General features: G+C 58.0%; 1 protein-coding gene across 1 annotated transcript; it reads left to right on the forward strand.

Annotated features, from left to right (window-relative positions):
* The first annotated feature begins 964 nt into the window (after positions 1-964).
* On the forward strand, positions 965-21,941 carry MICALL1 (MICAL like 1). The gene is made up of 16 exons (XM_049771555.1): positions 965-1,110; positions 7,883-7,931; positions 8,326-8,467; positions 10,470-10,558; positions 11,061-11,185; positions 12,235-12,671; positions 13,171-13,228; positions 13,816-14,186; positions 15,427-15,821; positions 16,790-16,924; positions 17,503-17,629; positions 17,731-17,821; positions 18,235-18,308; positions 20,702-20,816; positions 20,926-20,972; positions 21,411-21,941. The coding sequence occupies exons 1-16, from the start codon at positions 965-967 to the stop codon at positions 21,530-21,532; spliced, it is 2,523 nt and encodes an 840-aa protein (XP_049627512.1). The 3' UTR covers positions 21,533-21,941.
* Positions 21,942-23,446: the final 1,505 nt, after the last annotated feature.

Below are 23,446 nucleotides of genomic sequence, written 5' to 3' on the forward strand. Positions count from 1 at the left end.
GCAGGAAGGTCCTGGGTGGCAGGAGATAGCGTACCCTTAGAGAGAGAGAGAGAGACAGAGACAGAGACAGAGACAGACAGACAGAGAGACAGAGAGAGACAGAGAGACAGAGACAGAGAGACAGAGACAGAGAGACCGAGATAGTCAGAGACAGAGTGAGAGACCCAGAGAGAGAGGGAGGAGAGGAGGGAGGGGGAGAGACAAAGAGACAGAGAGACAAAGACAAGGAGATAGAGACACAGAGAGGAGAGGGAAAGACAGAGTGGGGGGGGATTGAGAGAGACAGAGAGAGATAAAGAGAGACAAGGACAGAGATAAACAGAAACAGACAGAGACAGGCAGAGACAGGCAGAGACAGTCGACAGAGACAGAGTGAGACACACAGAGAGACAGGGAGGAGAGGGAAAGACACAGAGTGGGGGGGTTGAGAGAGACAGAGAGAGATAAAGAGAAACAAGGACAGAGATAGAGAAACAGAAACAGAAAGACAGAGACAGGCAGAGACAGTCGACAGAGACAGAGAGTGAGACACACAGAGACAGGGAGGAGGGGGAGAGACACAAAGAGAGACAGGGCGGTAGAGACACAGAGAGTGAGGAGGGAGAGACACAGAGTGGAGGGAGAGAGTGACAGAGAGACAGAGCAGCTCCCCGCTGTCTGGCCACGCTTGGCTTCGGGGTGGCGAGCCGGCCCTTGGGGAAAGGCCCCAAGCTTCCCTGCAGGGAGGAGGCGGCGTGGGAGGCGGCCAGGGCGGCGGGCGTGGCTCCGGGTCGGCCCGGCCCCTCGGCTCGGCTGGCTCGGTCGGGCAGGTCGGGGCAGGGCCGGGCGGGCGAGCGAGCGAGCGAGCGGGGAGCAGGGAGCCGAGCCTGCGGAGGAGCCGGTCGGGCCTGGCCGGGCCCCTCGCCTGCCCTGCCCGGTCCCGCCGTGCCCGTCCGTGCCGCGCCGCGCCGTGCCGTGCCGTGCCATGGCGGGCCCGCGGGGCGCGCTGCTGGCCTGGTGCCGCCGGCAGGTCGAGGGCTACTGCGGGGTGGACGTGCGCGACCTCAGCGGCTCCTTCCGGGACGGCCTGGCCTTCTGCGCCATCCTGCACCGGCACCGGCCCGACCTGCTGTGAGTCCCGCACCCCCGACCCTGGGGCCGCCCACTCCGACCCCGGGACCCCACCCAGCCCCAGGACGCCCCGTCCCGCCCTGACCCCGGGACCCTCACCCCAGCCTGCCCTGGGACTCCCGACTCTGCCTCCGGGACCCCCCCATCCCGCCCCTGATCCTGGGACCTCTCACCCCAACCCGCCCGGGACTCCTGATCCAGCTCCCCAAGACCCCCGATCTCACCTCCTGGACCCCACCCGGCCCCAGGACACCCCCATCCCGCCCTGATCCTGGGACCCCTCACCCCAGCCTGCCCTGGGACTCCCGGCTCTGCCTCCGGGACCCCCCCAGTCTCCAGGACACCCCATCCCACCCTGATCCCGGGGCCCCTCACCCTAACTCGCCCTGGGACTCCCACTCCTGAGACCCCCGACTCTGCCTCTGGGACCGCCCCCAGTCTCCAGGAACCCCCCCATTCTACTCCTGATCCCGGGACCCCTCACCCCAACCCGCCCGGGACTCCTGATCAAGCTCCCCAAGACCCCCAATCCCGCCTCCTGGACCCCACGCGGTCCCAGGACACACCCATCCCGCCCCTGACCCCCGGACCCCCCACCCTAACTCGTCCTGGGACTCCCGATCCTGCTCCCGAGACCCCACCCGGTCCCCAGGACACCCCCATCCCGCCCCTCATCCCAGGACCCCTCACCCCAACCTACCCTGGGACTCCCCATCCCACTCCTGAGACTCCCAACTCTGTCTCCCCCCATTCTATCCCTGATCCCGGGACCCCCACCCCAACCCGCCCTGGGACTCCCAATACCGCTTCCGAGACCCCCACCCCTGACGCCAGGACTCCCAACTCCAATCCACCCTGGGACTCTCCATCCCGCTTCCGAGACCCCCAACTTCACCTCGGGAACTCCACCCAGTCCCCAGGACAACCCCATCCTGCCCACCCCCAAATCCCTTTTCCTGCCCCTCCTTGACCTCTTTTCCCCAACCCCCGACCCCCTTTTTTTGCTTCCAGACCCTCCATCTCACTCACTCATTCACTCCCAGTGGGCCCTGCACCCACACAACTCCTGTCCCACCCACCCACCGGGCATTGCTTTCTGCAGCCTCCCCAGCCCTGCCATCTGGGGGACCCCGAAATTGTCTATGCTAACTGCCCCCAAGCCCCTTTTGCTCTGTCTGCACTTTCCTGCCTGGTCCTGGGGTGGCCCCCTCCTCCTCCTTGAGTCACTCTCCTCAGGGCATGAAGCACCCTAGCAAGGAGCCCCCAACTGCTCAGCCTGGGTGTGAGTGACCCCAAAGTGGTTGGCTTGGCTGGGCGAGAGGGGGAGTGGTCCCGTTTTTGTCATTGAGTTTTGACCTTCTTCCTGGGGCCATTCATTCACTCAACCCTGATTTCTTTTCTTCTTGTTTCTTGGGGGTGCCCTGGGATCCTCAGGGTCCCATGTGTGCTGGGGACCCCACCTCTGTTTCCCGCATGTGCTATAGCCCTAGGACTCTCTCCCTGGGCCCCTGAAACTCTTTGGGGGTGGATGTGGATGTATGTGGTTCCCAAACAGAAGCTCAGTGATTTCCCCCGGCCTGGACACACAGTTGAATGCTGAGCCAGGAAGGAGAAGCTGTTCACACCTTGTGGTTTTGGGGACCACTAGGGCCACCCCTGGGGGTGCTCAGGCCTCCAGGCTCTGCCCAGTAAATGCTGAGGATGGGAGGGTGGAGGAGGGGACGATGTGGGTCTGGCCCACACAGACCCAACCCCAAACTCTCAGCCACTGGAAGTTTCTTCTTTATTTTTGTTTTTGGGTCACACGCAGTGGTGCTCAGGGGTTCCTCCTGACTCTGAGCTCAGAAATCACTCCTGGCAGGGTTCACGGGACCATATGGGATGTCGGGGATTGAACCCGGGTCATCAGTAGGCAAGACAAACACCCTTCCTGCTGTACTGCCTCTGGAAGATTCTTTTTTGTCTTTGGGTCAGCCACACCCATCAGTGCTCAGGATTTATCTCTTTATTCTTTTTTTTTTTTTTTTTGGTTTTTGGGCCACACCCGGTAACGCTCAGGGGTTTCTCCTGGCTATTCGCTCAGAAGTTGCTCCTGGCTTAGGGGACCATATGGGACACCGGGGAATCGAACCGTGGTCCATCCAAGGCTAGCGCAGGCAAGGCAGGCACCTTACCTCTAGCGCCACCGCCCGGCCCCACTTTATTCTTGATTTATTATTACCTGCACTCAGGTATCACTCCTGACAGTGCTCAGGGGGACCATGTGGGGTGCAGGGGATCGAACCAGGTTGGCTGCATGCGAGGCAAAAGCCCTCCCCATTATACTATTGCTTGGCCCCTGGAAGTTTCTTTGTAGCATATGGGGGGCTCTGAAGCAATGCTCAGAGATGGGAGGAGGGCCCAGATCACTCCCAGTTCATCCCAGACAGTTCAATATGCAGTGGTTCTGGGGCTGTCAGGGTTGTGCTCAGAGATGCTGGCAGGCGGGTTGGCCTTCAGCGCTAGGGCTTGAACTTGAGCGAGTATGTGTGCAAGGCATATGCCTGGGCCCCGAGCTTTCTCCCTGGTTCTGGCCTGGAAGTTTATATGGGGTGCATGTGCTTGGTTCAGTCGTGTGGGGTATGGGTGTCGGTGAGGAGAGACGGGGGTTGCGAGTGCAGAAATTAAGGTGGTGAGGGGTGGTGGGCGCCCATCTGAGGGGCATCAGCACTAAGGGGCAGCATGGACTGAGGGTTGGCGGGGGCCTGGAAGGGGCGGTCCAGACTGGTAGGTTGAGGTGTGAGGAGTCAATGGGTAGAAATCACCTCCGGTGGGCCCGGAGAGATAGCACAGCACAGGACCAAAGGTGATTGGTTCGAATCCCAGTGTCCCATATGGTCCCCTGTGCCTGCCAGGAGCTATTTCTGAGCAGACAGCCAGGAGTAACCCCTGAGCACCGCTGGGTGTGACCCATAAAAAAACAAAAAAAAAACAAAACAAAACAAAAAAAAAGAAATCACCTCTGGGCCAAGTTCCTCGTTGGCCAGGTGGGTCCAATGGCAGGTTCTCAACTCGGTTGGGGGAATTAGGATGGCTTCCTCCTTCTTTGGTTCCTTCACTCCTTCGTTCCTCTTCCCTTCCTTCCTTCCTTCCTTCCTTCCTTCCTTCCTTCCTTCCTTCCTTCCTTCCTTCCTTCCTTCCTTCCTTCCTTCCTTCCTCCATCCTTCCTTCCTTCCTTCCTCCATCCTTCCTTCCTTCCTTTCTCCCCCTTTTTCCTTTCCTTCCTTTTTTCTTTCTATTTCCTTCCTTTTATCTTTGTTTTCCTTCCTTTTTGCTTTCTTTCCTTTATTTCTTCCTTTTTTCATTTTTCCTTCCTTTATTTTTTTCCTGCTTCCTTCCCTTCTCCTTTCCTTTCCTCCCTACTCCCTGTCCAGTTATGGCCCAGGCCCTCTCCTCCCCAAGGTGCAGCACCCCTGGCTGTTGGGAAGCACAGCTTCAGCCACCTAAGATCTCCTAGGCACAACCACAGGGGCTGGTCTTTAAGTGCCTGCGGTGATCATGAGAGGCGCAGGTGCTTGGCTACTTGGCTGGAAGGCATGGACAGGGAAGGGGAGACCAGAGGTGTGTGGCTGAGAAGTGGGGTGGAATGGGGGATGTGTAGCAGAGCAAGATATTGGATCCTACTAGGCTACCAGCCTACTGCCCAGAAGGGAAACTGAAGCACCATTGAGTGAGCTGAATGTGGAGTACCACCTCTGCAGGGGTGATGGCAAGAATTGTCTCTGTTTTCGGGTTACACGTGGTTGTGCTCAGGAGGACTTATTTCTGACTCTGTGCTCAGGGATTACTCCTGGTGGGACTTGGGGGAACCATGTGGGGCGCTGGGAATTGAACCCAGGTCTGCTGTGTGCAAACTAGTAAGCGTCTTCTGCGTTGTAACTATCTCTTTGGCCTGAATAGCTCCTAAAATGGGTCAAAGTGGAGTTGTGGGTCTTGCTGGAGCTGGTCTGTGTTCCCTTTAAACTATTATTTTCTAGAGTGTGTGTGTGTGTGTGTGTGTTTGTGTGTGTGTGTGTGTGTGTGTTTGTGTTGTGGGCCACACCTGGTTCTGTGCCTAGGGCAAGGTCACTCCTAGTGGTGCTTTGAAGACTGTGGGTTGCCAGGGGTAGACCCCAGGCCTCCACATGCTGAACCCAAGCTGAGTTCTCTGAGTCATCTCCAAGGTCCCAAGGTAACTTGATGGATTTGGGGGTTTGTTGGGGCCACACCCTGTAGTTCTGAGAGGCCTTGCTGTGCAGGGGGAGCTGCAAAATCTTGCAGCTCTCTCCAGCCTCACCCCATCATCTCTGCTTGGCTTGTTCGGTTGTTTGGGGGCCACAGTCAAAGTTCAGGGCTTTTCCTCCAGCCCTCATCACCCCTGTTTGGAAGCACCCACAAGGGCCAGCAGTGTGTGAATTTTTTGGAGGGTCAGCGGTGTTCAGGGGTTACTGCTGGCTCTGAGCTTAGAAATTATTCCTGAAAGGCTTGGGGGACCCTCTGGGGTGCCAGGGATTGAACCCCGGTCAGGTGCGTGCAAGGCAAACTCCTTCCCACTGTGCTATAGCTCTGACCCAGTGTGTGTTTTTTATTCTTGTGTCTCTTCCTGGAGCTAAGTAGAACTTCACAGGCTTGGAATATGTGGGGGACTCTGAGCAAGGCCCTTGAGGTTCACCAGGAAAAGAGGGTGCAGGAGGGTGGTGTTAAGAAGTTGGTGCAGGGGTATCTTGCAGTATCTTGGGGGGGTCTTTAAGATACTCAGGCTGTTTCAGCATCTCCCACACTTCATTCACTGCATGTTTATTGAATAGTTAACTAAAAACCAGGATATAAGAAGGGTGATGGTGGAACTGGGGTACAAAATGTGACCCCATGGGCTGGAGAGAGAGAGAGAGAGAGCAGTGGCATGCTGCTGACCCTGGTTTTGATCCCTGGCATCTGATAGGGTCCCCCAACAGGAGAGACCTTGCCAGGAGTGATCCCTGAGCATAGCCAGATGTGGCTGAACGAAACAGTAACTTGTTGGGGTCCCACTCTCTCTGCTTATTTGGTTCTGGGGTCATGCCTGGCAGTGCCTGTGCTCGAAGCCTGGGATCCTGCAGACCACCCATCCACCCATGGCGCCCTTTCCCAGGTGTTGGGGGACCCAGCAGGGAAGGAAGAGGGACGGCCCTGCCCCCTAAGGGGACACAGGACCCTACGCTTGGTCCCCTCTTCTCTCTCTAAACCGCCAAGCTTGGGGCCTTCTGAGGCTTCTCAGGATTCTGGAGATGGAGGAGGTGGAGCTCCCTGCCAGTTGGGGTGGGGGGTGTCCTGGAGTTGGCTGATGGGAAACCCAGCGGTCCAAGGTCAGCCCAGCTCTCAAGGTCATGGAGGAGCCGCCTCTGGGGAAGCGAAGCTTTAGGGGCTGCACTGCTGGCTAGCAGCTGGAGCAAGACAAAGTCTGGGGGTGTCTGCACCGCACTTGGGGCCCCCTCCCCCAACTCTGGTTTTAGTCACTCTAGAGGCAAGGAGGGGCGTGAGGCAGCAAGCGTGTCCGGGGTCCTTGGGGAAGCCACTCGCTGTCTGTCACCTGCCCCAGTTTAGAAGTGGGGCGACGTTCCCTGCACCCCCAAGAGAAGAAACGGCTGCAGTGGGCTGGGTGGGGGCCCCAGTTACGCAGGACCCAGAGGTCCAGTTGCAACTTGTTCTGTTCCCCGCCCTGTGTTGGGGTGCGGCTCTCGGGAAGGGCAGGAAATGCCAATTCCCAGGACACTGGGGAGTGCTTCACTCAGGGCTTCTGTGGCCTCATCTGTGAAGAGTGTGTGGGGACCCCTGCCAGGTACAGTTGCCAGGAAAATGAAGAGAGTGGAGTTTGACAGGATGCTGGGGCATGAGGACCCCTAAATGACCAGCACACCCCTCTGGCACAGACATGTTTTTTGTTTTTTGTTTTTTTTTTTTTTTTTTTTTTAATTCCCGGTTGTAATTTTCTGTGGGAAGGGGGTCTGAGATTTTTTTTTTGGGGGGGGGGCACACCTGGTGGCTTTCAGAGATTCCCCTGGCTCTGCACTCAGAATATTCCTGGCAGGTCCTGGGTGGGGACCATATGGGATACTGGGGGTCAAATCTGGGTCAGCTGTGTGCAAGGCAAAGGCCCTCCCCACTGTGCTATTGCTCTGGCTCTTGATTATATATATATATATATATATATATATATATATATATATATATATATATATATATATAATTTTTTTTCTTCCTTTGTGTGTCTGTTTTGGAGCCACACCGGTGGTGCTCAAGGCTCACACGCCTGGCTCTGTGCACAGGGATCACTTCTGGTGGGCTCAGGCCACCATATGTATCCTGGGGAACGAACCTGACTTGGCTGCATGCCAGACCACTATTATCTCTCCAATCGTAATTTTGTGCTGCAGGATCAAACCCTGTACCCTTACATATTCCAGTTACGTGCTCTACCCCGCCACCCTCAAGCTGAACCACACCAAGGGGATGCAGAGGAGGGTTCTGGAAAGGGACCTGGGAGTAGACTTGAGTCTCTCCTGCTAAGTGGTTCCAAACCTCAGCCCTGTTCATCCTTGCCCTCCCCTACCCAGGCCATGTCCCCCAAAGCGCTGATGGCCTCAGTTTCCCCTGGACAGTCCCCCTCCCCATCCCCTGTGTTGAATCCCAGGCTTCCTGGGTTGAGGTCATCTCCCGGGGGACACCCCTAGCCCCTGACCCTCTCCTGAGTGTCTCTCCTCTTTGCTTCTTGCAGGGATTTTGACTCGCTTTCCAAGGACAATGTCTTTGAGAATAATCGATTGGTAAGTCCTCCCCCGGGGGCTGTGCGTGTGTGCCTTTGTGTGTGCATGTCTGTGTCTGTGTGTATTGGGGTTTCGGGTGAAGGATCTGGCAGGGCCAGAGCTGCGGAGCTGGCCGGGCTGCATTGCAGCTTCAGGAAAAACTGAATTCTTCCCCATCCCCTACTTTACTTCCCTCTGACCTGGTATCCCCTTTTTCAAGCCATGTGGGCCTCCGCAGAGGGGAACCTATTGGTCACTCCTGCCCCGGTCCCCTTCACCCCGGGGGCCGTTGAGGGAAGTCAGGCCAGGCCCAGGGCTTGCTGTTGGTGCTGCTCCCCACCACCTCCACTGTCCTCTCCACATGCACCCCCAAACCGACTCATAGGCCTCTCCCTTTTGCTCCCACCTCATTCAGGCCTTTGAAGTGGCTGAGAAGGAGTTGGGGATCCCTGCCCTCCTGGACCCCAGCGACATGGTGTCCATGCGTGTCCCCGACTGTCTCAGCATCATGACCTACGTGTCCCAGTACTACAACCACTTCTCGGGGGCCGGTCACGGTGAGTGAATGGTGCTGAATGCAGGCAGGGGGTGTGTGCAGGCTGACACCTCACCCCCATTCTTCCCTCCTGCAAACTTCCTCAGAGCTCCAGTGAGTCATTCGCTTGCTTGGGGCCCTGTGGTCCCACTGAGGTGCTGGGAGCTTGGGTGCTGCCCAGGATGGGGGAGCCCCTGAGCTCAGGTGTTGGAGGAGATAACCCCCCTCCCCTGCCTGTGCACTCCTCAGACATGCATGGCCTCCACTTCCCCGTTTGCAGACGCAGCCAGAGGGGAAGTGACTTCAAAGTCTGAGAATGGGAGTGGGGGCTGTGAGAGGGGAACTGGGGGGCTCTGGTGGGGAATGTCCCTTCTCTGCTTCTGTCCAGGCTACTGAGAAACTCCCACAGAAGCTGCAGCTTCACACAGGCCCCACCCCCCTGGCAGTAGGGCTTCCCCTTGGGCAGAAAGCAGAGAGCCAAGAGGGGTCACACAGCCAGGAAACTTTCAGGGCTGGGGTAAAGTTAGGGGTGCTGATTTCTGCTGTCTTGAGGAGCTGGGGTGCTCACTCCTTGAACCCCCCCCTCCCTTGCTCCTCTCCTATCCTCCTGCTTGGCTTTTCCACATGGACAATCCCAGCCCATTGCCTTTTCCAAAAAGTATTTCATGGATCTGGAACAATAGCACAGCGGGGAGGGCACATGCCTTGCACGCAGCTGACCAGGGTCCCAGGGTCCGATTTCCAGTATCTCATAGGGTCCCCCAAACCTGCCAGGAGTGATTCCTGAGCTCAGAGCCAGGAGTAAGCCCTGAGTACCATCAGGTGTGGCCGCAAATTAAAACCAGAAGTAAACAAAAGGCTTTCATGAAGTCAGGCTATGTTCTCATTAGAAGAAAAGCCTGGGGCCGGGCTGAGTTCCAGTACAGAGCATGTGCTTCGCATGTGTGAGGCCCTGGCTACTTTCCCGAAAACAAAAAAAATAAGAAAATTAAAAGTGGGGCAAGAGCGATAGCACAGCGGTAGGGCGTTTGCCTTGCATGTGACCTATCCGGGATGGACCCGGGTTCGGTTCCTGGCATCCCATATGGTCCCTCGAGCCTGCCAGGAGCGATTTCTGAGCACAAAGCCAGGAGTAAACCCTGAGCCTGGTGTGGCTCCCCCCGCCTAAAAAAAATGAAAAGAAAATTAAAAGTAAAACATGTGGGAGAGAGGGAGAAGGCATCAGGTGAAGTGCTTGCCCTGCATGCTGCAACCTAGGTTCCATCTCCAGCACCTTGTATGGTTCCCCCCCCCCCACCCCACCAAGAATAATCCCAGAGTGCAGAGCCAGGAGTAACTCACAGGAGTATGACCAACACACACACACACACACACACACACACACACACACACACACACACACACACACACACACACACACACACACACACACACACACACACACACACATGCTTTTCTTTTGGGGTGCACTGGTCTGAATTCTTTGTGTTTATTTCTGGCTATACCCGGCAGTGTTTGGGGGTCTATTCCCATGATGTTGGGGGATAACATGGTGCCAGGGACGGAGCTTAGGCCTATGACTGTAGAGCCTACGCTCAACCCTTTGGGACATCTCTTCGGCCCCCAGATATGGGTTCCAGGTACAGAGTGGGCACAGGTTGGGGTGTAGTCTTGGGGCCCCTAGGACAGGCATTTGGGGTTCTTCAGTGCCGAGGGGGGTGGGCAGGTTCTGTCCACACCGGCTTGGTTGGCCTGGACAGCAGTGACCAGTGGACCCCAAGAGGCAATTCTGGGACAGGCCAGTCCCTGGTCCTGCGCTCAGCTGTGCTAGCTAGGGGTTCAGAACCCGTTGGGAAGCTCTGGCCTGGCCCTGGACACTGCCCTCAGGGTGTGTGTGTGTGGGTACCTCGTAGCCTGGGGTCCCTCGGGGTTGGATGATCTGCCCCCAGCCAGCCGAGGCCACAGAGCCCCCCTCTTGGACTCTTTGGGTCTTCCTGCCTCAAAATCTCTTTCTCTCTTGACAGCAGGCGTGTCGCCCCCCGAAAAGGGTCTGGCACCCTCCTCCCCACCCTCTGAAGTGCCTAGTCCAGCAGAGCCGGTGGCTGCAACTCAGGTGGGCCATGTGCTTGCTTGCGGGGGTGGGGGTGGGGGGTGGGGGGGGGCAGGAAGGGGCCCCTGGCGGGGCAGGCAGCAGATGCCAGGCCTGGGAAAGGGTGCCCGGGACCCAGTGTCACCCCGAATTCTTCCTGTTGAGACAGCTGCAAGACCCCCCCCCCCAGGGGTCATGTCCCTTCCTCAGCCAGGCTGGGAGGCCACATTCCCTGCACAGCTATGCGGAGATGCCGCATTCCATGTGAGGACGGGGGATCAGAGCAGAAAGTCACCCCCAACCCCCAGGGAAATCCGGCCCGCGCGGCCCCGACGGGGTGGGGGTGGACGGGGGGGGGCAGGAAATGGCTCCGTGTCTAGGTTGCCCTCTGGGCTTCTGGCCAGCTGGGGGCCCCCCCAGGAGGCGCTGCAGGGAGCCCCGGTGCCCTGGGACAAGGACGGGCCAGGCCCAGCGGGGAGGATGGAGCCGGATGGCAGCAGCCTCATCTCCGCCCCGTCCCCTGCAGGACGCCGAGCTCTCCGCGGGCGCCCAGCGGCCTCCCAGCAGCACCTGCGCGGCCTGCGGCCAGCACGTCCACCTGGTGCAGCGTCACCTGGCCGAGGGCAAGCTCTACCACAGGCACTGCTTCCGGTGAGTGCGGGGCGGGGCCAGGGAGTGGGCGGGGATAGGGCGGGAACTGAGAAGGGCGGGACCGTTGGCAGGGAGAGGCGGGGATAGGGTGGAAACTGTATGGGCGTGGTTAGGGGCTGTATTGGGCGGGGCCTAAGTGGGCAGGGCCCGTTGTCGCAGAGGCGGGATAGGGCGGGGATAGGGCAGAATTGGGGTGGGCGGGATCTGACTCCCGGAAGTGGGCGGGGACTGGAGTGGGCGGGAACAGGATGACTTGTTTCATTGTGACTGTGTCTGTGTGATCACTGGCATGACTTTGAGTGTTCATATCTGATGGTGTGTGTTGTGTGGCTGCGTGTGAATTTTGTGTCTGTTCTGTGCGACTGTGTGTGTGTCTTTGTGTGTGTGACTGACTGTCCAGGGAGCAGTTAGATCCGAATAATACCCAAACCCCCAAACACAGCACTAAGGTGTCAGGGTGGAAAGAGGATGAGTGGAGCCCCTACAGCCATATCTGGCCTCTGGGCTGTAACCTCAGTCGTGGGGTTTGTGGTGTGAGGTATCACTGGCACTAGAGCTGGCGCTCCTTCCTGTGTGGTGAGCCCTGGTGTGTTCGGAGACAAAAGCGAAAGGGGAAACTGTTTGCCCAGTTGGTGGCCAAGAGCCCCTCACTGTGGATCCCCCTGGGCAGCCGCACACAGACCACAGGGCACCCCTGGTGGCCTCATTCCTGGGCTCAGAATGTTCTAGGCTTCTCTCTCTCTCTCTCTTTTGATTTTTGGGTCACACCCGTTGGTGCTCAGGGGTTACTCCTAGCTCTGTGCTCAAAAATTGCTCCTGGCAGGCTCTGGGCACCATGTGGGATGCCAGGGATTGAGCCCGATTCCATCTGGGGTCGGCAGCGTGCAAGGCAAACACCCTACTACTGTAGGGCCTTATCATTCCGGCCTGGAATATTCTAGACTTTTCATAGTGCTTGCCTCTCATACCCTGGGAGTATGAGCTGGCAGGCAGGGCTGCAGAAGGGTGCTGGCGTCAGGGTGTACCCTGACCCCCATCTTCTCCCACAGGTGTCGCCACTGTGCCAGCACCCTGCTGCCAGGGGCTTACCAGAGTGGACCGGAAGATGGCACCTTTGTCTGTGCCAAGCAGTGCACCAGGTTGGGCCCTGGAGCTCGATCAGGGGCCAAGCCCGGGCTCCCCTCTCAGCCAAACCAGCAGCCAGAGGCCAAAGCCAAGGATACAGAGGGAGTTGACCCGGACCCCGATGCAGATGCCAGGCTTGAGGTGGACACCCCCAAGACTGGTCCCTATGCCCGGCCCCAAGTCCCTGCCAAGCCCCAGCTGGCGAGCAAACCCCAGGAACTGACCAGTCCCCCAGCCAGCCGCCCCACACCGGCCCCCCGGAAAGTCTCAGAGAACACAGCGCTCACTCCTCCCACACCTCGACCCCGCTCCAGCCTGTCGCAGGAAAGCACCGAGCCGGGGGGCAATAGCCTTGTGAATGGTGAGCCTGCACCCTATTCTTGCCCCACAGCCCAGAGTTGCCCTGGACTACCCTGTGTTTTGGGGTGAGGCTTGGGAGAGAGAGGCAGGGAAATGGTGGAGGTCTGGTGCTGGGACACACAGACTGTTCTAACACTGTCCCTTGAGGGGAAGATGACACACAGGCAAGAATGTATGTTAAGTGTCCAGACTGTTGGGGGTACTTAAAAGATGTCTGAGGGTCACTTGGGTACCCCCTTCTCAAGGAAAATGCAGCTGGGGTCCCAGGGTGGCCTGGCTCTGCTGGTCCCATTGGGACTTATTGAATCTCGGCAGGGACAGCAGATGGTGGTATGTGAGGTTACCTTGGCCCCGGCCTCTGCCATCACTTGCCCGCCAGGCTGGAAGAATAGTCCCTGTGGGTAGGGCTGGCAGGCACTCTGGCCAACCCAGGAACTCTCTGTTCTGCTATGCACCCCACGACCGCCCATAAAGGCCTATCTTTCTCCTGTCCCGTCCAGGAAGGCTGCATGAGCCCCCAGTCCCCAAGCCCAGAGGAACACCCAGGCTGTCCGAGAGGTAGGTGTACCCCCATACTCTGTGATGGGAAGGGGGGATAGGGCTTCGAGTGGGTACCAAAACCTGCAAAACACCTTCTTCCCTCAGGGACCACTGAGTTGGACTCCTTCCCTCCACCTGATAACCCTGTTCAGAATGGAATAGAAATGGGGGACACACCACCCTCAACCCTTAGAGCTCAGCCCCTAGACTGGCCCAGTGACTACCCCTGACTCTAATCCTCCACCTGGATCCTTACACAGGCACCTCCATGTCCCCCAGGACATGGGAACTGTTCCTTACCTTCCCCAGAATGTCTGCAGGGTCTCTGGGGAAAACAGAGCTCTGGGGTGGCAGGTAATGATCCTCAGTTATGAGGTAGGGGGACGACACCCCAAAACCAGGTGACTCTGCCCTGTCACAGGTAACATGGGACAGCACACAATTGTCCTTCCTGGTTTGGTGGATAGGATAGGCCTGCAATGGACTCTGTCCATTTTAGCCTGGGGCCTCCACTGCCCGCCCTCCAGGGTGCAGGAGGACTGGGCACTGTTTCACTTCGACTCAAGCAGAGGCCCCTAACTGCTTTTGTCTTCCACCTGTTCCAGGACACCAGCCTGCAGGAAGGACCCCCCGTGGATGGCGCTCGTGCAGGCTGAGCCAAAGAAGAAGCCGGCCCCGCTGCCCCCCGGCAGCCCTGGGCCCCCCAGGCGGGCAGATGGTGGGGGCCAGGACGAGGGGGTTGCCCAGCAGAGCCCTGCAGCTGCCGCCCCTGAGCCCAAGCCCTATAACCCCTTCGAGGAAGAGGAGGAGGAAGAGGAGGAGCCCCCCGCAGCCCCCAGCCCAGCCGCCATGTCAGCCTTGGCTCCCCCGGAATCGACCTCCAAGTCCCTGCATCCCTGGTATGGAATCACCCCCACCAGTAGTCCCAAGACAAAGAAGCGCCCCGCACCCCGAGCACCCAGCGCGTCCCCACTTGGTGAGTGCCACCTCGGGCCGGGCACCAGGGATGGAGAAAGGGTGGTGGGGTGCAGAGGGACTCCCTGCCTGGTGTCTTTCTTGGGACTTTTGTTAGCCCAAGAGTAACCCTGGGGTCACTGTCGTCACCTCCCACCCTATTATCACAGAGGAAGCACAGAGAGGGGAAGTGGTTTGCCTAAGGCCACACAGCACTGCACCTGGGCATTAAACCACGAGGCCTGAAGCATGGGTTCCTGATCACTGCTTTGGAGAATCCCCCCAAAATAGCACAGTGGAGGGCTGGAGAGATAGCACAGTGGGAGGGCTTTGCCTTATACACAGCCAATTCAGGATGGATGGTGGTTTGAATCCCTGTATCATATTGTACCCCGTGCCTTCTGGGGGGCGGTTTCTGAGCGCAGAGCCAGCAGTAACCCCTGAGCACCGTTGGGTGCTCAAAAACCAAACAAAAAAAAAGAAAAAAAAAACACCTCACAGTGGAAACCCTTCAGATAGGGGGTCTGGAGATGTCAGACAAGCACCCAAGTGGCCAGCTCCTAGGTACATGCTCAGGCTCTGAACCTTCCTGAACCTAGACCCCTGGGAGGTGGGTAGATTTGGGCCACCCCAGGGCAGGGTTTGAGGTGCTTCTCCCACTGTCTGCTCCTCACCCAGCATATATTGATTGGTAGTGTAGGCACATGGCTGGACCCCAGGAAGAGTGGGTAGTAGTAGCTTAGTATGAACCCCAGCTCTGGCTCAAGGGGCCAAGGAGAGGGGCTGCAGTGATAGCACAGCAGTAAGGCATTTGTCTTGCACGCGGCCGACCTGGGGTGGACCTGGGTTCGATCCCTGCTATTCCATATGGTCCCCTGAAGCCTGAGGAGCGACTTCTGAGCACAGAGCCAGGAGTAACCCCTGAGCGCTGCCAGGTGTGGCCCAAAAACTGAAAAGGGTGGGGGGACCATAGAGGGAACCTTCCTGTCTACCTCAGCTCAGTTTCTGGGGCTACTGTGTAATAGTGGGGATCCAACCACAGGTCCCTCATGCAAAAACCTGAGCTTCCCCAGCAGGTAGAAAGCTCCCAGGACTTAATATTTTTTGGGGGGGTGATGTCAAGAAATTTCTCCCCTACTAACCTTGGCCACCATGTGCCCTGCTAGTCTCTGGAGTGTCACCTGGCTGTGGGGAGCCTTTGGGGAGCATGCCAGAGTCTGGAATGCCCTCACGGGTTCTTGTCTGCTCTTCTGTCCCTGCAGCCCTCCATGCCGCCCGCCTCTCTCACTCAGAGCCCCCCTCGGCTGCCCCATCACCCGCCCCGAGTGTGGAAAGTCTGTCATCAGAGGGGTCAAGCCGTCCAGGCCCCGGGGAGCTGCTAGTGCCCCCCACGGTGCCCAAGAGCTCCTCGGAGCCTGCAGTCCACGCGCCTGGCCTTCCCGCCACTTCTGCTGGCCTCTCGGCCAATTCCTCCTCATCTTCCTCTGCCGAGCTGCTGGAGTCCCGTGGGGAGCGGACCCCCCAGGCCAGCCCTGCCCTGGCTCACAGTGGCCGGAGCAGCCCCCGACCCCCACCAGCCAAGCCCACCCCCGTCTCAGTGGAAGCCCGCAGCCCAGCACCCTCTCCCGGAACCTCGTCTCCACAGCTCCAGATAAAAGTGAGTGTCCACACTCATGGGGTGCCAGCACCTCCCAGTGGGGCTGGAAGGAAGGGTGTGTGGAGAAGGGGTTTGCAGAAGATGGGACTCTCCTGCAGCAGGACAGGAGCTCCCTTTGCCTGGAGGCCCAGCAGGAGGCAGGATCCTCATTTGTGGACCTCCGGCAGGGAGTGTCACCCCAGAACTTTGGAGTGCTGCAGGAAGAGGATTATAGTGAGGCTGAAGGCTCTGCCGAGTCCTGTGTAGCCTGAAACGTGTGGCCAGCACAAGGGGTTGTGGCTGGGAGGAGACATACACACATACACAAAGACATGCAACATCCGGGGCCTGCGAGATAGCTCAGAGGTAGGGCGTTTGTCTTGCATGCGGAAGGACCGGTGATTTGAATCCTGGCATCCCATATGGTTCCCCGAGCTTGCTGGATTTCTGAGCAGAGAGCCAGAAGGAACCCTGAGCGCTGCTGGGTGTGACCCAAAAACCAAAAAAAAAAAAAAAAAAAAGACACACAACATACATGCATGGACATGTGCACACACCCCTCCAACGGGGCCTTTAACAGTGACCTTTGACCCCCTGCCTAACTCAATTGCCTTCGGTCCCTTTGTGGCACAATTGTGAGAACTGACCAGAGGTGCCTGAAAGCTGCCAGCTTGAGGTGGGGTCGTGACTCAAGCTCAGGTTGTTTGTTTGTTTGTTTGGTTCTTTTTTGTATTTTGGGTCACACCTGGCAGTGCTCAGAGTTTACTCCTGGCTCTACACTCAGAAATCACTCCAGGCAGGCTCAGGGGTCCATATGGGATGCCAGGATTCGAACCACTGTTCCTCTGCATGGAAGGCAAATGCCCTACCTCCATTCTATCTCGCCGGCCCCTCAAGCTCAGGTTGAACTGCAGCTTTGGGGGTGAAGGGGGATCGAAGGCCACCCTGCCCCTCCCCATACTTAACCCTTGTGGTGTCCCCGACTTCAGTCTTCCTGCAAGGAGAATCCTTTTAACCGGAAGGCATCGCCCACAGCATCCCCGGCCACCAGGAAGGCCACCAAGGGGCCCAAGCCAGCTAGACCCCCTGCACCCGGACACGGCTTCCCGCTCATCAAGCGCAAGGTACCCCCAGCATCTCCTACACGGGGCTCCCTTGGAGGGGGGCTGTCTGAGAAGCTGCCCCTGTCTGGGGGATGTGTGTATCTTTTTTGGGCTGGTCATGCTTGGGAGTGCCCAGGGCTGACTTCTGGCTCTGCGCTCAGGAATCACTCTTGGCAGTGCTCAGGGAACCATATGGGGTGTTTGATACTGAGCCCAGGTCAGCAACATGCAACAGCAACAGCAACATGCAAGGGGGTTCTTGAGTGATGCTCTGGAGGCCAAGCTACTAAGTCGGCTCCAGCAGCCCCTGCCAGCCACCTCTAGCCCCTCCAGAGCAATGGGATTGAGGGGGGACACAGTCACAATTCAGGATGGGGGCCACCCTCAGTTGCTTCTGGGGCAGAGACCTGCTCTCAGACCTACTGGGGTCCTGTGGGTGAGCAGGGGACCAAGAGGGGGAGAACAGAGAGTTGTGCCTCTTTTACAGGGGGGCCTGGCAGGTACTGGACATGGCATGTGAGGGTCCCCATCCCAGCCCTGCCCTATGCTGGGAACTCTGTGTCAGGGGTGGAGCCTGTGGTGATGGGGCCTGTCCACAGGTGCAGGCTGACCAGTACATCCCCGAGGAGGACATCCACGGCGAGATGGACTCCATCGAGCGCCAGCTGGACGCCCTGGAGCACCGCGGGGTGGTGCTGGAGGAGAGGCTTCGTGGAGGGATGAACGGTGGGGGCTCTGGGTACCCGGCAGCGAGATGAGCGGGCAAGAGGGAGTGGGCACGGTGCTCCCTGAGCACAGAACTCAGACCACGCTGGGCTTCCTTTCAGAGGGCCGTGAGGATGACTTGCTCGTGGACTGGTTCAAGCTCATCCATGAGAAGCACCTGCTGGTCCGCCGGGAGTCGGAGCTCATCTACATGTGAGTCCTCCCAGGCCCTCCTTGGGAGTCTTCTTGCTCTCCTGCTGAATCCTCCCAGCCTCCTCTGGAGTCCTCCCACCTCTACCTGGATTCTCTCATTCTCCTTTTAAGTCTTCCCACCTTCCTCTGGAGTCCTCCCACACTCCTCCCGGTTCTTCTCACCCTCTTTGGGAATCTTCCTACCCTCCAGAGTCCTCCCTCTCTGCAGAGTCCTCCTCCCCTCCTAGAGGATCCTCCCGATCTCTTGCTGAATCTGCCTCAATTCTTCTGATCCTCCTCCTGACTCCTTCCTGAATCCTTCCATCCTCCTCCCACCCCTTCTGAGTCCTCCCACTTTTACTCGGTTTTTTGCCTGTCCTCCTGAGTCCCTGATGACCCAGAGCAACTCTGACTTTCGCTTCCTTCACCCGCAGCTTCAAGCAGCAAAACCTGGAACAACACCAGGCGGATGTGGAGTATGAGCTTCGCTGCCTCCTCAACAAACCAGGTGAGTGCGGCCACCGCACCTCTGAGGCTCTGCTGGGCGGTGCCCCCTTCCCCACATATCCAGCTGGAAGTCCTGATGTTATGTGCATTGACTCCAAGCCAGGGCCAAACGGTGGGTTGGGAATAAGAGGACAGAGGTGGAGAGGGATGGCATGGATGTGTGTGTGTGTGTGTGTGGGGGGTGCACACCGGTGTCCTGGCGGTGACAACTTAATGGACTGGCTGGTCCATGTGGGGAACCCTCTCCTGCAAAACACCATGCAGGGTCCCCAGTGATGAGGGTTTCTGGCCCCGCTTTCCAAGAGGGGAATGGCTGGCCAGGCTCAGATCTGAGCAGGGTAGGGCACCCCTGGGATGCTCAGTGGGGCCTGGAATGGGGGGCAGATAAAGGGCATCAGGGCTCAGAAGGGAGTAGGAGGAAGTGGCCTGGGCCTGGGGACTCCTCTCTCACCACTGGCTTGCTGGCTAATCTTTCTTTCTTTTTGGGGGTCCTCCTATAAGGGAGCCTGGGGCCACTGTTGGTGGCAGCCCTTCAGCCAAACCTGACAGCTCTGCTCAGCTAGGAGATGTAGCACAGTTTGGGCCTGGGCATCCCTGGCAGTCCTGGCGTCCATGCCATGCCAGGGCCCTCTTGGATCATGCGCCCTAGTCGCCGGGCTTTCTCCAGCCCTGGTGACACCCAGAATTCGAGCCTGTGTGCCGGTATTTCGGTGGGAATGAAGACACCCTGTGTCACAGGGCCCAGAGGCTCAGGAAACGTGGACATTGGGGCTGGAGGAGGGCGTTGGTGTCCTTGGTTCGTTCCTGCATGCCTGACCGAGACCACTGGGACAGACTCAGCTTCAACTTGGAAAGAGCCTTTGGGAGGCAACTAGGGTGGGAGATGGAGATGGGGTATCCTCAAGGAGCCATCAGTCCTGTGGTTGAGTCACCCTGCTTCTCCCCTAGAGACCAGACAGACATCGAGCGTGCTGCAGCGACATCTTGTGGCCAAATTGGGCAAAGCGCCACCCATGTGCCCTGGGGCGGGGGGGGGGCAATGCTGGGCATGGGTCATCCTGCCCCTGGATAAATAAGGTCTCTGCGGGCTGAGCCCCATCAGGCAGCATAAAACGCTGTAGCTTGGAGGTGTTAGACAGCTGTGTTCAAACCTAGCACCAGTCTGACTGATAGCCAAGAGTATACCCCAGCACTGAGGTGCGACCTGGGCTGTGCCTGGCATGTATGAGTGGCACCAGGGGTTACACTCCTCGCCTCACACTTGCGATGCAGGTGCTTTTGCTACTGAGCCTGCTCTGGGGTTGTGTCTTAAGTTTCTTAGTTTGGTTTTTGGGTCACCCCCTGCAGCACTCTGGGGTTATCCCTGGTTCTGCATTGAGGCATCAGTCTTGGCAGGCTTGGGAGACCATATTGGGTGCTGGGGATCGAACCTGTGTTGGCTGCTTGCAATACAAGCCACTGTGCCATCCCTTCAGCCCTTGGTGTCTTGTTTCTTTTCTTTTCTTTTTTTTTTTTTGGTTTTTGGGTCACACCCAGCAGCACTCAGGGGTTACTCCTGGCTCTATGCTCAGAAATTGCTCCTGGAAGGCTCAGGGGACCATATGGGATGCTGGGATTCAAACCACCATTCTTCTGCATGCAAGGCAAATGCAGTACCTTCATGCTATCTCTCCGGCTCCTGGTGTCTTGTTTCTTTTTGGGGTCACTCCAGAAGTGCTGGTGGATTCTGTAGTGCCAGGAATGGAGCCCGGCTCTCCCACATCTTTCCTGCAGCCATTTGATTCATCTCCCTAGCCCCGTTTCTTTCTTTTCTCTTTTTAAATTTAATTTGAAGGGGAACATTGGGTTTTGGGCTATTCCTGACTCAGTGCTCAGGAGTAATGTTCAGGGTGCCATATGCAAGACTAACCAGGAGTCGACTATCTGCAAGGAAGAGCCTTAACCTCGTACTATCACGCCAGCTCCCCTTTCTCTTTTAATTATTACCCCAAAAATTATTATCCCCCCTTTTTTTGGGGGGGGAGATGCACAGCCAGTGATACTCAGTGGCTACTCCTGTCTCTGTACTCAAGATCACTTTTGGCGAGCTCTGGGGAGCTGGAGATCGAATCTAGGTTGACTGTGTGCAAGGCAAAAACATGTTACCTATTATCCTGACTCTCTGGCCCCTTTCTCTGTCTTCCTGTTCTATTTCTTTCCTTTCCTTTCCTTTCCAGCCTGTTTCTGTGTTTTATTTTTTCTATGTCAGACCAGTTATCCCTAGTCTCTGGGCCCTCCTTCCTCTTAGTGATCTCCAGTCTGGGGCCAGTGCCCTGCACGTGTGGGGTAGGTCCTCACCGCCTGGGGAGATAGGTTTGCTCTCCACTCACATTCTCCCCCCTTTCTCCTCGGCAGAAAAGGACTGGACAGATGAGGACCGGGGCCGGGAGAAGGAGTTGATGAAGGAGCTGGTCACTCTCATCGAACAACGCAACGCCATTGTTAACTGCTTGGATGAGGACCGGCAGAGGTGACAGTCGGGGCCCTCACTGCCTGTGACCTCCCCCCACTCTCTGTGACCTGGAGGGGACTCAGCCCCTTTAGTCCCTCCTGGGGCTCAGCTGCCTTTCTGCTTGCAGGGAGGAGGAGGAAGACAAGATGCTGGAGGCCATGATCAGGAAGAAAGGTGAGGCCTCTCCTGGGCTGTGGCCTGCTGCCCCCTGGGAGCCCATTTTTCTGGTGGCGGCCCCCTCTGCTGTCCCCCTAACTGCTGGACTGGTTAGGGTGCCCAGAGGGACCCGTCTGTGGGCTGTGGAACAGGGCATGGAGCACTGCACTGGGAGTATGAAGCCATCCTTGGCTGCTGTGTGGGGAGCCACATATAGGGGCGGTGCTTAGATGTGGGCATGGTCCATAGATGGGCATGGTCATACAAGGGACTTCAAAGGGGGCCAGGGAAGTAGTACAGTTGGGGAGCATGTGTCTTTCTTGCCCTGTTCCCTACTGGGACCCCCTTCCTGGGGAGAAGTGAATGCAAGGTCAGGGGAAGGGGAACCCGAAAGTACCCAGCCTTCCTTCTCCGCACCTGAGGTCCCTTCCCACCCCACCCCCTGCCCTGCTGCAGAGTTCCAGAAGGAGGCAGAACCCGAGGGCAAGAAGAAGGGCAAATTCAAGACCATGAAGGTGCTGAAGCTTCTGGGGAACAAGCGTGAGACCAAGAGCAAGTGCCCGGGGGACAGAAGCTGACACAGCCCGGGAGCCCCCAGCCTGTGACTTAGCGCCTATGGCTACTCCCTAGGGGCACCCCACTTCCTGGGGAGTGCCTTCGTGAGGAACTGACATAAGGGGGCTCTCCGCAAGCCTTGAGTCGGAACATCCCTGCTGGGGTGTTCCCTCAGTTCTGAGCTGTGGATGGGGCTCTTGGATGTCAAGAGCGGCTCATGGGGAGAAAGGGGCAGTAGTGGTCCCCTTGTCTAGGAGGGATGTGCAGCTGTTACACTGGTGTGGGCACCCCGCTCTGCGCAGGCCAGCAGGTGGGCGGGAGCCAGAGGGGCTTCCTGTCTCCCATGTTCAGTGCGTGGCCACTCTGGGCTTGGGGTGTCCCGTGAGGCCTCCTCAAGGCCCCTCGTCAGTGGCCTCTCTCTCCAGCTCTGCGGTGCTGACCCGGTTCTTGGACACCCGTGTCTGACCCGTGCCTGACCTGTGCCTGGCGGTGCTGTCTCCCCACAGCGGCCCCCCCCCCCCCACTCTTCTCCTATTCACACTCAAGGACTAGGGGTAAAGGCTTGGTCACTCTAAGCTCTTTTTGTGGTCCCTGTGGGACACCCTCAGCGCAGCTCTGGGGACAGGTGGCCTTGTCCCTCCCTCACCAACAATAAAAGCCGCTGGCAGCCTCGGCCTCTGGTGCCTTCCTGCCTTCCCCTTCCCCTCGTGGGGGTCCATTTTGGAAGTTCCCAGGAGCGGCCTGGAGGCTGATGATTGGGAAAGGCAGGGCAAGTCAGCTGTGCCTGGAATGGGGGTGGGGGGCAGGGACACCATCCTCCCAGCACCTTTTTTGTTTTGTTTTGTTTTGGGGCCACACCCGGCAGTGCTTGGGTTACTTCTGGCTCTGCGCTCAGAAATTGCTCCTGGCAGGCCCAGGGGACCATGTGGAACCTGGGTCCGTCCTGGGTCCGCTGTGTGCAAGGCAAATGCCCTATCGCTATGCTATAGCTCCAGTCCCTTCCCAGCATTTTGGCGGCCAGTGAGTGACCCACTAGACTGAGTGTGTCTGGTGGGTTGCCTTGGCCAGGGTGGGGCGCATCTTGGGACCCAGCCCCCCTTGTTCCAAGAAGCAGGGACTCTGGCTTTGTGTGCGTGTGTATCCCTGGGGGTAGCTGGCAGTGCCTGTGTTTCATAGGGGCGGTGGAGCCTCATTGACCCTCTCGGACCTCCCCCCCCAACAGTCATGTGGGGGTGCTGGCCTGCCATCAAATTGGGCAGAGTTGTCAGGAGTGGAGGCTCCACTGGGTGAGCATTTGGCTGAAACTTTCTGGGCTTTTTGTATCTTGGGTTAGAAAGTGGACAAGATTTGGGGTGTGTTCTTCCTGGACGTTAGGAGACAAGGTCATAGTATGAGGGGGTATGCCTGGGATGATTTGTGTGCTTGTCACCTGTAGAGCACGGGCCGGGGCCTTTCACTCTAAACTCCTCCTGCCAGCTGTAGTCTGTGGAGGATGGTAGCGTGGTCCTGACAGGGAGGCGGCTCGCCCGTGAGCTGAGGAACTGGAGTAAGACACAGCAGGCTCCCCACTTTCCTGTGGAGGCGGGTGTGCAGCTCAAAGCTACTATGCTGGAGAGATTCGTGCTCCTTGAATAAACACTCTTTATCCCTCTGAAAACAAACTGGCGTGTGGGAGGCCGACAGAGAGTGTGTCTCAACGGCCGATTAACCTGGGCCCGAAACACTGGCCTGAGGCGGCGGAAGGAAAGAATCTCATAGCCAAGTTCACTTGGCTCAGGTGGGCCAGACAGCTGGACATCCCTGTGTCCCCAAGGGCCCGTGTTGGGCTCTTCCTTGGGTGATGCCCATGGGCTTTTCTCGGGTTGTGTCTTAGAGGTCTCCGGACCTGGGCAGTGTTGAGTGGCCATGGGACATGGAGGAAGTCAGGCCGGGCCGAA

Source organism: Suncus etruscus, chromosome 4, assembly GCF_024139225.1.
Source record: "Suncus etruscus isolate mSunEtr1 chromosome 4, mSunEtr1.pri.cur, whole genome shotgun sequence".
In the NCBI taxonomy this organism is placed as follows: Eukaryota; Metazoa; Chordata; class Mammalia; order Eulipotyphla; family Soricidae; genus Suncus; species Suncus etruscus.